The sequence below is a fragment of the Carassius carassius genome, chromosome 19 (genome assembly GCF_963082965.1).
Source record: "Carassius carassius chromosome 19, fCarCar2.1, whole genome shotgun sequence".
Classification (NCBI taxonomy): domain Eukaryota; kingdom Metazoa; phylum Chordata; class Actinopteri; order Cypriniformes; family Cyprinidae; genus Carassius; species Carassius carassius.
In genome coordinates this window covers 28849096-28864413 of record NC_081773.1, presented here as the reverse complement: position 1 = coordinate 28864413, position 15318 = coordinate 28849096, and the positions used below count along the sequence as shown (strand labels likewise).

General features: G+C 34.5%; 1 protein-coding gene across 2 annotated transcripts in view; it reads left to right on the top strand.

Moving 5' to 3' along the window:
- Window positions 1-15318, top strand: part of LOC132095522 (ceramide synthase 6-like) — a 49065-nt gene that overhangs the window by 21421 nt on the left and 12326 nt on the right. For both annotated transcript variants that reach the window (XM_059500603.1, XM_059500604.1), the window contains exons 4-7: window positions 3268-3325; window positions 5417-5467; window positions 6836-6928; window positions 11504-11632. In XM_059500603.1, the coding sequence (XP_059356586.1) occupies window positions 3268-3325; window positions 5417-5467; window positions 6836-6928; window positions 11504-11632 (331 nt within the window). The remainder of the gene's footprint in view (window positions 1-3267; window positions 3326-5416; window positions 5468-6835; window positions 6929-11503; window positions 11633-15318) is intronic.

Here is a 15318-nt window from a genome sequence, read left to right as displayed (position 1 = left end):
GACGGTGTGTCCAAAATTTTGGTCTGTACTGTATATATATATATATATATATATATATATATTTTTTTTTTTTTTTTTTTTTTTTTTTTCATTAGTATCCAAATTAAATTTCAATTTGTAATTATTTTAAAATACTTGTTATTCTAAAAACTACTTAATACAAATGCACAGATCGGTTAGATATTCAAAGTCTTTAAATTCATTAATTAGTTATTTTAAAAAAATGTGATTCCCATAATTGTAGTTGGATCGGAAACGATTCCCAATTAAAGATTGCCTGAAGATTCATGGAAGTACATTCTGACAGTATCTTGCAGTTTTTCAGTGGCTCTCCGTGCGTCAGACAGTCAGTGACTCTTACTGTGGGTGGTTTCCGTGTCCATCTGTACTGAAGCTCAGCCTTAAAGGAAGGAACCGCAATTGATGTTGTTTTCATTTCTCATGGGGAGCGACCGAGGGCTCTGTCTGTGTGAAAATCAAAGCAGTAATTAATGGCATGTATCACATGGTAAACCCCAGAGGGCTGGACGACCGCAGTCAGTGGGCCTCAGCGAGCACTGTGTGTCTGTGGTAGGTGTTTGTTTGGCTGCGAGACTCGTTTCTTTGTCCGATTTGTTCTCGGAGGTATTGGCTGGAAACTGACCACAGGCAGAGAGATCTATAACCACAGGGGCAAGTTAAAAAGACCACGCCAGCTTAACCCCCCTGCTTTCTGACTCTTCAATCATTCCCTTGAATATCACCGTTTCCCAATAAAACATTTCTGATAAATCCTTGTCTGACAATGGAGATTCGCATATAGCGATCTGAGAATCTTTCTCACTGATGATATTTCAGCAGTCATGTCATCTTTAGAGAACTAATGACGCCAGATTTGGGAATAAATCCCTCTTCTGATCTACTCTGACCAACAGCTTTGCAGAAAGGTCTGAATTTGTTTGCAGTTCAGTTTGGTGCATTTAGACACTTTTACCTTGCACTCCTGCGTTATTTCTTTTCATGCAATTATGAGTGATTTCTCTTGTCGAAATAAGAAACGCAATATGAAAGAAAACAAATGATACGATGAAAGCATTCTTAAAGGCAAATCCAGTTAGCCTAGAATTTCTCCATTGGCTTTTGAATTATTGGTGAAAATAAGCTTCTTTTTTATGATTCTTTTAAGTTTTGCTCATTAAGATTCGCAAACTCTTATGGATTCAATTCAATTAGTATAAGTAAAAAGCTAAAGTTAGGTCAATATACACCACAGTTAAAAAATATTTCCCTGAAAATTTGAGTTTAGTGTGCAAGAGCAAAACAAGGCAAAACAGGCATTTTAAGTCATTTAGAAATCCCAGCCAGGACGTAAAAGCAAAAGTTGCATCTGAACAAACCATAAGACTTCTAGAACAACATCCTTTGAACAGATGAGACCAAGGAGAAGTTGTTTGTCAAACCTAAAGAGCACATCAGCACAAACACCTCATACCAAAAATCAAGCATGCTGGTGAAGGGCTGATTCTGAGCTTGGTTTGTAACCACAGGACCTGGGCACCTCACAGTCATTGAGCCAACCATGAACTGTATCCCAAAGTGTTCTTGAGTCAAATGTGAGGACATCCGTTTGACAGCTAAAGCTTGGCAAGGATTGTGTGATGCAGCAGCACAATGATCCTGAAAAGAAAAAAATCAAGGGGTTACAATAGTCCAGTCAAAGTCCAGAGCTCATCCTGACTGAAATGCTGTGGTGAGAGCTGTGCATCACCAAATGCCCTCAAACCTCAATAAACTGGAGCAATGTTGTACAGAAGAGTGGGCTGAAATTCCTCCAGAGCAATGTCAGAGACTGATTAAGTCATACAGAAAATGATTCGTTCAAGTTATTGCTGCTAAAAGTGGATCTACAGGCAATTGAACCATAGGGTGTCCTAACTTTGTCACACATGGTTTTCCATTTTGGCCTAATTTTTATTTAATTTAATAATATTCATGTTACATGTTAATGTTCATCCGGTTTTGTTTCCCATATTTTAAGACCTGCCAAGGACCAGCTAATTTTTTATTATGTCCTGATACAGAAAACCATGGAATTCAGTAGGGTGTCCTAACTTTTTCACATGACTGTATGTTTTTAAGGCTCTTCTGGAGATCTGCAAAGGCCAGTCTAATTCAACTGAAGGTGGTTGTTGGCCTTAAAAGTTTAAAAAGACTTCTTTCGAGTAGCCTAGCCTGACTTGCAGAAGTTGATAGATGGGGGGAAAAAATTCAAAAGAATAGTGGAAAAGGTTACATGAATCAGCACTGGAAAGCCTGGTGAGAGAAGTGTGTGTGTGTGTGCGTGTGTGTGTGTGTGTGTGTGTGAGTGTAGTTTTTGGTGGAAACTGGTTTGGGGTGACTCATACAGATGACATGTTGAAAAATAGAGCGACTGTTGCAGAGCATTTTAGAGCAGTGTTTCTAAACTGGTGTTGCTTCATAACCCAGATTTTGCAATCAAGTCAACGTGAATAAAATGCACTTTAAAAAAGCATTAAAGTTTATTAAAGAGTCATATAATGAAGAATTATATATTTCTTAAATGTTTTAAAGTTTAGTACTTGTTTTTAGATGAATTGGACTGCAAAATGAGTGTTTTTTGATTGAACAATACCAAGACAGACACTCGGACGCTGCATTTAGGCGAAAAAAGTTTTTTTGAAAAAAGAAAGCCTGGTTCAGAACTATCTGTCTAATGTTGAAAACAGTTGTGCTGCTTGATATTATTGTGGATACCATGATGCATTTATTTATTTTTGTTTTGTTTCTTGAGTAAATTCAAAAGAACAGCATTCCTTTGAAATAGAAATCATTATAAATGTCCCTACTGTCACTTTTGATCAATGCATATCCATGCAGAATGAAAATATGAATATCTTTAAAGACACCTTGCTTTAAATGTTAGTGTATGTTTGTTATTATGGAGGGAGCAGACAGAATGAGATGTTATATCAGCCCAGGCCAGCGCCCTATCTTCAGCTTTGCCTTTGTTATGAAGGATGTGCTGTGAAAGGTTGTCTCGGTAACAGCAGGACGTAAAAAACAGGACATCTTGCACATTGAATTCCTAATCAGTGTAGAAGTACTTGAGCGTGAGGAGTGAGGTTAACCTGATCTCAGGTGTTCTGGATGAAATGAGGACACAAAGCTTTTCTTGTTGATGCTTCTGTGTTAAAATGACCTTTTGGTGCAATAGTAATGCAAAATGCAATGTTTCTGAATGTCCTGTTCTGTGTGTTTTCTTCACAGGTGGAGGTTCACGTTTTACCTGTACATATTTACATACGGTGTGCGCTTCCTGAAGAAGGTAAACAATCTCTTTTGACTGAATAATTGATGGTAATTGTGAAAATAAGTACATCTTTTATGATTGACAAGTCGATACATCCATTATTCTGTCTTGTTGACAGGATACTGTTGAGTAGAGAAGCTTTGTTTTTTTATACAGCTTTATCAAATCGATGCAGTGTCACAGTTTTTTATTTATTTATTCGGTATCATGACTACAAAATGCAGCAGCGCACAGTGAGTTATTCTTCGTTTTGCCTTTCATCACCTCTTTGGGGTGCAGACAAGATGAAGTTAGAGAGATGTCAGGTCTGACTTGATTTTGATTTTATTTGTTGTGTCGTACTGTGCCGAGAGAGACATCATGTCCATGCTTCTCTGCCCGTCCTCTCATAAAGCTATTCATAATTCATCACTCTATCCACAATGCAGATTATTTTCCTCCAAGTAAACATGTTCAGAAGAACGGGCCGCATCTTTGACTTTTCAATGAAGCAATTAAAGATTAGTTCACAGAGAAATAAAGATTCTATTCATTGTTTACTCAATATCTTGTTGTTCCAAACTAGGGCTGGACAGTATATCGCAAAAATGTACTTGAATGAAGCCTCATATGCAATTTGGTTTGCATTAATTTCTCAATTTTAAGTAGATGCAGCAAGTAGGCTGATAAAATTACATATAAATGTATGTAGTTTATATCTGTAAATGATATTTATATCTAAAAATATATATAAATAAAAATAAAAATGTATAAAACATAAAAAAGTAAAAAAAAACGAAGAATGCATAAAATAGTAGGGACCAGTAATATATATATATATAGAGAGAGAGAGAGAGAGAGAGAGAGAAAAGCTAGATTTAGATTTAAAAATTATTATTATTATTATTTTTAGCTATTTTAGAAATAAAATATGTCCATATTTTGCACACTTTCATACAGCTTTGGAAAGTAAGCAAATACAGACAAATACATATACATTTTGAATAAACTGTTCCTTTAAATGAATATTAAGAATCATTTATACATTAATTCAAAAGCAATGTTCCAAAAAGCAATGCTCCATATTAGGGAGCACATCTCTAGGATTATTTATGAATAGACACAAGTAAAGCTGTGTGTCTTTGTAGAAACTAGGCTAAAGGTGAACTGCTTGAACTTGCATGACAGTGCACTTTACTGAATGAGTTCATTTGCTTCAGATGGGACACGTTTCTCCTGCTGCTGTTATTAATAGGAGCGGGAGTGGAAGTGGTCTGACATAAACCCAGAACAGACCTACAGCTCATACAGGCTCGAGAACAGAAGAACAGAGAGACTCATCTGTTGCCTTCATCTTAATTAGGAAGAGCAGGCTTTTGAGAAACTGGTATTGGATTCTTCAGTGTCCTTGTCCTAAAAATGATTGCTCATGGTAGGACAAGCACTCTAAAGAGAAATTAAATCGTACTACCAAACTGAAGAAACCATCCAGAGTATATGTGTTTACTTGTCGTCTATATGAATCCATGCAGAACAATAAAAACTGGAGACAACCCATAACCACTACTTTTCATCAGCTTTGCTTATGGAAGAGTTTTTTTTCCCCCGATTCATTTTCTGCACAGGCATTTGAATTTAGAGAAGCATTTGAACCCTTGAACCAAACAAACTAGCTGAATCACAACCAAACAGCGCTAGCACTTAAAAATTCATGGACATTTTAAGCCATTAAAGCACTTGTTTCTACTTGTCCCAAGGAGAATTTACAATGGTTTGTCATTTGAAGAACATATAATGATGTTACAGCATCAGATGTCTCTTATTCTTGTATGTGGCCTTTGAGAATGATGCTGTGAAGTTGCTAATTAGCTAAAAGTAGCATTGGATCGGATCACATGTCAGTATTCTCACAGTCAAATCATCACTCACAATCATCAGCTTCACAACACCAGGCTTTGATGCTTTCCCACGTAATGATGCAAGGGGATTCAAATAGGATTCAAAGAGGATGACTGTATTTTCAGTCTTTTTTTCACACTTTGATGTAGCAGAATTCCAAGGGCGTTATCTTGTGTCTTTAGTGAAAAGCTCTGGAGATCATTTGTGTGTCTGTGTTTGGTTTTAAAGAGCCCGTGGCTGTGGAACACACGAGAGTGCTGGTACAACTACCCTTATCAGGTACATTTATACTGTCTGACATATCAATGATAATTATCTAATGGGTCATATTTATGCTTTTTTTTTCCTCTGAGGGTGTTTACATGACAATGATTTACTAAGGAACAGATTTTCCTTTTTGCTCTTGAAAAGATCCCTATTTTCACAGGTCAGTGAAAATGACTGAATCGCTGTATTTTCAGGCCCGAGTATGCCGTTGTATGTATAAACAAATGGCCAACACACATAAAATATGTTTTCTATTTTTGGTAGAAAAAGGTGTCGTGAAAACTCCCCCTGAGATCCAAGTGTTTTTTGAGTTTTTCATGACTATATTCCACCTCTCTGACTATAAGATGCTTTTTACAAGTCATTAACCATTTTGCATGGCAATGCATTAACAGATCATTCAGTTTTCACATTTCTAATGCAACTTTTAAGGTCCTAAATCAGGGATTCCCAAACTGCGGTTCGCAGAAAGTCAGTGGGTGCATGACTTGATGAAAAGCTAATAATGAAATCATAAAAATATCCAATTAAAATATATATAATTTTAAAACAAAAATATTGACATTTAATTTAAGTTACAGTGTATTTAGTCATTTTTCAAATAAATAAAAAATACAAAATATAAAATGTATTTTTTATCAGCATGTCGTGTGACCATTAACCAACATCAGAGAGGCATGAACAAACAAATGTTTTGTTAAAGTTGGAATATTAAACAGTTTAATATTAAATATTAAACTGTTCTCCAAAAAAAGGAAAATTTGCTGAAAATCTACTCACCCTCATGCCATCCAAGATGTAGAATAAATGTGGAGAAATGCTCGCATTGCATCACTTGTTGCAGTGAATGGGTGCCGTCAGAATGAGAGTCCAAACAGCTGATCAAAACAACACAATAATCCACAAGTGGTCCACAACACTCAGGTTTTGAGAAGAGAAAACCTGCATGTTTGTAAATAAAATAATATAACTTCAAAGCTTCTGGCTAAAATACAGGTTTTTATCCATAATACATACATACTACATACATTCTTCGGTGAAAAAGTCATATCGTCTGAATCAGGAGAGAAATATGAACAGATCAAGCACAGTTCTTAACAAATACTTCTGTGGAGTTTGATGTGAGAGGACAACAAGGGATGGAGTTTTTTCACAGAGGAAGCGTTATTATGGATTTTGGAGTCATATTTTGGCCAGAAGTGACAGTTTAAAGATAAAACACCTTAATGATGGATTTGTTTCTTTGCAAACTTAACTAACATTTTAGGTCAGAGGAGTTCGGCTGTCAAAAAAGTTTGGGAATCCCTGCTCAAAATACTCATTAGGGCTGCTGTATGCAAGGTTTTGTGTCGCTGACTCTATTGTGTCTGACTTTTATAGCCGTTAACTGTGGATTTGCATTACTACTACATACTGGAGCTGTCCTTCTATCTGTCGCTGCTCTTCTCGCAGTTCACAGACATCAGAAGAAAGGTACGTTAACCATGAGTTTACAGCCTTGTACATCTTCAGAGCATCAATATTGGGCTGCTGACAGCAGTAAGTGCACATCTGAACTTGAAAGATAGCTTTGTGGAAGGCAGTGAGTGTTGGTTTGGTCTGGTTAGATGCGTCTGTTGCAGTGCTTTGAGTTTCTCGTGAGAAGGATCATGCTGGGTTTATTAGCAGTGACGTGCGGCTCTCTTGTTTCCTCTGCTGTGCAGGGGCGGAAGGGTTTTCTGGTTCCTTTTAAAAGTGTGAAATCATGGCCACTTATAACTGCTGCCACTTAATTTCAGCTGAGTCATAAAGTGTTTAATATTCATTGTGTTCTGATAATCATATAAGGTTATGAAAAAATGCATATTCACGATCAGCATGCATGATGTTCATTTATATGCAAGATTGAGTTTCTTTATGAATGCATTGTCGTGTGCATAAATTGCAGTTTTTAAAATAACATTTGGAAAATATTGTAAGTCAATGGGTGCCTGACAAATTATGCTAATTTATCTGGAAATTAAACTTTTGCAGTTTAAGTTGTTGCAAATTTACTTTTGATATATACAACATTGATAACAAAGGAGCAAGTAAATGGAAAAGTGGGAATATTGTTTAAGATGTCGGTCTACTACTGTTGTATATTAAGAACACTAAAGGCATTATTAATCGAAAGTTTGGGGTTTAATTTTTTTTTTTTTTTTTTTAGAAATTCATCAAGGATGCATTAAATGTCTCTAAAGTGTCAGTAAATACTTTATGTTGTTACAGAATATTTGCATTTGAAATAAATGTTTTTTTTATTATTTTATGTTTTTTTATCTGCTATGCATCATAGCATTCTGAAAAAAAAAATACAGTATGACAGTTTCCACAAAAATATTTCAACATTGATTCTTGGGCAACAAATCAACATATTAAAATTATTTCTAAAGGTTCATGTGACACTGAAGACTGTAATGATGCTGAAATTCAGCTTTGCATCACAGAAATAAATTAGAAAAAATGGTTATTTTAAATTGTAATATAATTTCACAATATTACTTTCTTTTTCTGTATTTTTGATCAAATAAATGCATTCTTGATGGGCTCAAGACACTACTTTCAGAAACGTATATAAAATCTCACTGATCTCAAACTTTGAATGAGTGAATAAATAAAAATGAAATATAATGAAAATAAAATAAGTACCTAGAGTCAGGAACCTCTCTAGTGCACATGGACCAAATAATTTTGGGAAAATGTCATACATTTGCATTTAGGATGATTTTTGGACAAACAATGAATGATAATGTTTTTTCCTAACTAGCGTCAATTAGACATTGTGTCAGGTGCAAAGTCTGTGTTTATCACATCTCATTGGTCCAAACTGCTTCCTTACATAATTCATAATGCTACATTAACATCTTTTATCTTCTGTTTGGCTGTTATCGCACCATAACGTACATCGTTTCTGCTTTCAGGGGGGAAAGAATAATTACTTGATGCAATAAACATCTCATGCTGCGCCTGTTTGGGACACAACTTCAATCTTAAACAAATGTCATGTAAATGAATGCAAATGTAAACAACTAAAAATCCAGACTGCCCTCAGTGCTCTCAAAAGCTTCATTGAGCTCCACAGGCTGTGTAATTGTCCCGTGTTGATTACGGCAGCGTGGTCTCAATGTAAAAGTGATCTCCTGCAGCCCATACGAGCACTCTCTGTCGCAGCCGTATTGGTTTTGAGGCGTAACGCAGGAGAAGCTCAGCCTGTGTGTTTGAACAGGTGGACGCTTGCTCTCAAAGACTCCTTGAAATCGCAGTCAGCACCTGCAGTCTGTGCTTTATAGATTTTCTTTCCTTCACAACCCTCAGTGCCAGACTCATGCACTCAGCCGCTCTCATTTCTCTGCTCACTGTTGGCATATTTTTCTGTTTTTAGTGTTTTGAGGCATTACTGGTTAAGGTGCTATCAAAAACATCCAAAATAAAAGTTTTTATCTACAGTACATAATATGTGTGTACTGTGTATATTTATTACATTTATATAAATACACACACATGCGTATATGTGCATGTATATATTTAAGAAAAATATGTTGTTTATATATTAAATATATTTATGATATCAATTATATTCATATAAATATATACATGTAAACAAATGTACACTATTTTAATTACTAAAATCATTAAAAAAATTATAATAACTGTTAAAAAATAGAATATAAAAAAACGTAAACTTTACATATATTTATGCAAAAAATATATGTCTCGAGGTTAATATGGTACTAATACAACACTGAATACCTTCCATTAATTGAAATAAAATTTTATACATTAACTGATATGGAATATTTTTAAAAGCTTAGGTGTCCAGATTTTAATTATTAATTACTAAAACCATGCAAAAATGTCATCACTTGTATAAATTAAATTAGAAACTTTTTATTTAAACTTGCCTCTATACATTTTTTTTTCAGCTATTTGTCAAGGCAACAAAGTACTGATAAATAAAACTTAACAGTGTGTGTGTGTGTGTGTGTGTGTGTGTGTGTGTGTGTGTGTGTGTGTGTGTGTGTGTGTGTGTGTGTGTGTGTGTGTGTAAAATATAAATATATAAAAATGACAAAAACACAAAAAAACTAAAGACTAACTCCAATTAAAATGAAAATGGAAAATATAAATTCTAATAAAAATTACCTAATTATATTAATAATTTATCTAATTTAAAATAACAAAAACTATAATAGTATGTACATTTGATATATATATATATATATATATATACATATATATGTGTGTGTGTGTGTGTGTGTGTTATACATAAATTATTTATTTTATTATTACTTTTACAGTAAAAAAAAAAATCAAAAGTAAGAAAGAAAAACACTGCCTAAAATTCAATCTAAAAATCTTTTTTTCCTTCCTTGCATGCCCTGCTGTTTCCTTCAGGAAATGCAAATCTTGTTTTTCTTTGCTCTGTCCTTTCAGTTTTCCGTGCACGTATTGAGGATGTGCTCTGCCCGCACCAGTGTGCCCCTTCTCTTCGTTTGCCATGCTTCCGTTCTGTTTTTCACCCCGCTGCACTTCCTCCTCATCTTCATCACCATCATCATCATCAACCAGCTTGCTGAGTCAGTGCAATCCCACGATGCCGCAGGGGAGCATGCAACACCTAGCCTCTTAACAGCATTCTTCAACAGGATTTCCTCAGTGAGAATAGACTGTGAGGACACTGAAGGCTCACTCTTTATCTCTATGATTCCTTTGATAGCAGTGTTTCATTTGATTCAGGGTGAGTGTTAAAAATGCACAAATGATCAGTTCCTGTAGTTGATAATATAATGACATGGTGTATTTATATAGAGGTGTTTATGGAAAATGTAAGCAAACCTGAAGAAGCCCTTCTTGTTGTTTTTATACTTTTTTTTAATACTCTTAAAAACCTGAATATGCTTGTGTTGTAATTTAAAAACAGCATGGAAAAGGCTGTAAGAGACTTTCAGAAATATCTTTGGTTAAGCGCAGACACTTAAACATTTTGAATTATAACTTGATCATTTACATAAGGGCAAGAAAATGTATCAAATGACTAACAAGTAGGAAATAACAAGCTATAGCTATCATTCATTGCTCAGTGTTAAGCAAACTGAAAAAAAAGATACTAATTTTTGTGCATGGTTGCAAACACTTTATTTTAGCTAAATTAAAAAAAGGGTTGAAAGTTAGTCAACTAAATTTGTTTATTTAAATGCAAAATAAATTGATTGCAACCACTTACAATTGAGTAAATTCAATGATTTAATGATAATTTTTTTCAGTGCAGTTGCAGTCAGCTCTTTCATGGAGGAGTCAGCCTGAAGAAGTGTTCTTGTATAACTGCTGTACTAAAAATCGGTTTCCATTAATTATTATTTTTTTATATTAATATGTTTTTTATTAATATTATTAACATTAGTAAAGTAGCAAATTATTTATTATTTTACTAAATTATTTAGTGAATTAATTAGTATTAATAATATTTTTATTTTATATTATCATGGCTCATTTTAATTTGTTACAGTACTTTTGTTGTCATTTTAACTTTTGATTTGAAAAAAATATATATCTATAGTTCTTATTAGTTTTATTCGTTTAAGTTATTTCAGTACTTCAAGTTAAACTGCAAGAAAACTAGAAATGACGTCTTGGCAACAGTTTGAAATCAAATTTAATTTAATTATATATATATATTATTTAAACTGATGATTTTTATGGTTTTAGTTTATATTTTACTTTTTTTTTTTTTTTACTGTACTTTTAGTTATTTAGTTAACAATTATAACCCTAACTTGATGTTAATAGATATTTGGAATGTTTGTCAATTAATTAGAGTAAATCTGATCTTAAACAACAGTCAATGATTTAAAATGTTCACTTGTGTTCATTTATTTCTGATATTGTGATTAAAAAAAAAAGTACCTAATATGATATGAGTTTCATATTTGATCTATGTATTAAAACACGTATGATGAGGACAGGAATGTTTGTCTTGTAGGTTTAAAGTGCATTAAGCGCTTTCACTTCCCGTGTGTCTTCCTGCAGGACTTTCTCCTGATGTTCCTGCATCATGTGGCCACCATCTCTCTGATCACCTTCTCATATGTGAATAACATGGCTCGGGTGGGAACGCTGGTCATGTGCCTGCACGATGCTGCCGACGTCCTGCTGGAGGTGACGTCCTGTTACAGAAAAAGACACAATGCTGTGGATTATTAGTGCACTTGTCAAAACCTACAACAACAGGAATTCATTAGTAAATGAAGATTTAACGTTATAGATTCTGATTTTAATGTTTGAAAGTTATTTGGCTGATCTATCAGCTACATAATCATTTTTAAAAGCATAGTTCACCTAAAATACAAATTATTTATTAATTTATTTATTATATATATTAATATTTATTTACCCTCATGTTGTTCCAAAACCAGACCACAGCTGTCCATATCCAAAAAAGTACAAATAAATACCACAGAAGTGCAATGCATATAGTCAGTATCACTTAAGTGCTATATTGCTGTCCACATTCACTGATAATATTGATATTTTCATTTCTGGGTGAGACAAGGTTAAAACAGCAAGGCCTGACTTGACTCCAACATTGGAAGTGTTATTCAAAATATAATGAATAAATAAAATATTAAATATATTTAATTAAACATAAATAAAATAAAAATAAATATATAATATAGCATAAGATAGTACATATTAAAATATAATAATAAATGCATTTAAAATAAAATATAACAAATAAAAACGATACATATAAAATGTAGATGTAATAATGTAGAAATGATTAAATAATCATCTATCTATCTATCTATCTATCTATCTATCTATCTATCTATCTATCTATCTATCTATCTATCTATCTATCTATCTATCTATCTATCTATCTATCTATCTATCTATCTATCTATATATATGTGGTGGGCATAGATACATTTTTTAAATCTAGATTAATCTCACTGTGATCTTGAAATTGATCTAGATTAATCTAGATTAAAATGGCTCATTCGAATTCTGCCGAAGGCATTCAGAATATGTGTGTTACTTAAATAAAATTGACAAACAGTAAGTCTTTGAGAAGGGGTTTATAAAGCTAGGTGGTGCATTAGAAAAGGGGTTCATCTCCTGTTTCCAAAATGCATCACAAAGTGCTTGAAAAAGCTGTAAATTAATTCCACATTGCACAAGGTGCAAACAACCTTACGCCTGTTTCACACATACTCTGTCTGCAGTGCGTATGCGTTGCATATTTTTTTACGCACCCATGTTAACGGATTCCAGTTGCGTTCCAGGAGCGTTGCGTCTGGAGCAGTGCAGCGATCGTTCACGTACCGAGTAGCGGACTGCAAACGCGTCCTGTTTGAAAGCACATCGAGTCCGTGCTGCACCACATAAATAACGCACACGCACTGCAGACGGAGTATGTGTGAAACAGGCGTGAGCAGCGCCGTAGCTGGGGTCAGCGGAGCCCCGGTGAAGGTTGTACCAGTGGGCCCTGTTTGAAATTGTTAAATTGTATGTTCGTTTATTTTTATTTATTTGTGCTATTTACACAATGTTTAAGTTTTTTTCAAGTTTGTAGGTGTCAAGGTACAGAAACCAAATAAGTAAATGTAAAATAGCACTGGATAGTCTTTAATGTAAAAATGAAATATACAATCAAACCTACATTTATTCAGACACCTTCACCTTCTCACATTATTACAGTTTTGCTATATATATCAAAAATTATATCTGGTGTCTGAATAATTTTTGGTTTGACTGTTAAAACTACAAAGTAATTCAGTCAAGAGCAGTGAGTGATTTTCATTTTCATTTTCTTGGATTAACATTACAGCAGCCAGTAGCTAAATTAGGCGCGGTCACTTTAAGAGACGATGAACGCATCCAATATAATACACATCCCATTTTTTTCCTCAACTGTTTACTTTCACTTAAGAAATAACTGACCGTTTTCAGGTGGATATTTTGTATGTATTTGTCGGCACAAGAGCAAAAATAAGCAAATTCGATGTTCAAGTGTTTTGAGACGCCTTTCTCTGCATGAGTCCTGAACACCAGAACACCGCGAGTACTGAATTGGGCTCTTTCACATTCAGTTTGTTCAAGCTGCGATTTGTATTTGTTCGTTCAGGTGCAGGAGGGACTTCGAGGAGAACTTCGCAGAAGAGAGCTCAGTTCAGTGTCGCTGTCCGTGATACGCGGCTCTCGATCTCTCTCTTGCGCACCGAACACAGCGCGCGAGTAACCAGCAGGGGGGCAGGGTTTAATATTTTTTTGAAGCACCCCTGGACGCCACCATTGGCTAGCGGACCCCCACCTGCTGTTAGCATTCCATTGACTCCCATTCATTTTGGCGTCACTTTGACAGCGAATAACTTTACATCTGAGGTGTTTAAAGACTCCATTTGTCCATTAATTATTTCTAAAGAAACACGAAAATGTATAAAAGGCTCCATTACCTTCTATCTTACGTTATGTTCCCGTAGAAGCAGTTTTTGTAAAAAATAGGCTAATGATTGCGTCATAACCAGTGTTGGGGAGTAACTAGTTACATGTAACGCCGTTACGTAATTTAATTACAAAATTATTGTAACTGTAATTAGTTACAGTTACTACGAAAAAATGAGTAATTAAATTACAGTTACTTATGAAATTTTTAACGATTACAAATGGGATTACATTTGAATATTTACACACATCCACATACAGATTTAACTGATTTCTTTCCCAAATTGCGTCTGAGACATACCGCCCTAATAATTTCCGGGATGCGGAAATACAGTCTGGTTCGTAGAATCCAGTCATAAAAACGAAATGCCTAACGCGGACGGAATATCCCACATTTTGGATGACTAAATCAAAAGTAGGTCAGTACACTTGAATCAAAACATGACATGGACTAGTGTCTGTGAATATTAAGCCCCACAAATGCAATATATGACTTGCACATTCTGCGTGTCTGTGGAAATCAGGCGCGGACTGGACACCGGGAGAACCGGGACAATTCCCGGTGGCCTGGCAGCCGATTTTGCCCCACTATTTAATATCATTATTGTATAATTGCCTGCCGAATGTACTAAAGCGATCATTTGCGAATCCGCCATTTGATAATTAAATCTCTAATAAATCATGAAGTGTTAGTCATGACTCGCGCGCTCTCCGCACCTCCGCCAAACGGTTTGGATCAGACTCCGAGTAATCAATGCGAGAGAGAGAGAGAGAGAGAGAGAGAGAGAGAGAGAGAGAGAGAGAGAGAGAGAGAGAGAGAGAGAGAGAGAGAGAATAGAGTGAATTGCTGGAGCAGAGAAGCAGAACTATACTGTTCAGGGTTTCAGGTCAGTTTCATCTGTAAAGATGCTTTTTTGTCTTTGTTTTTTTATTTATTTAATCAAGCAGCAGCACGTTGCTCATCAGTCATCACTCAAAATACTATATAAAGGACATCATTATTATCAGTTGTAATGTTACAGTAGGAATTTATCTGAAAAAAATTCAGATTTTTTTATAGGTTAAGGGGGAGCTACGACAGACAACAACACAACCCTTACGAAAATTTACATTTTAATATTTAACTATAAATCCAGAGAAAATGGTTACTATTGTTTAAATGTTGTAACCAAAAATGTACAATTATTTTACAAATGTATTTATTTAAAAATTAAATAAATGGATTTAAACATCCATTTGCAAAAAAACAAAAACAAAACAAGGTTATTTTACTTTTATATAGGCTAATAAAAGCAAGGTTAATTTTTGTAAGGGAAAAACATGACAGACTCGTGTACAGTATTAGGATTTTTCTATAAAGATATTGTAGTATTGTAGAGTATTGTATTTTAAAGTATAGT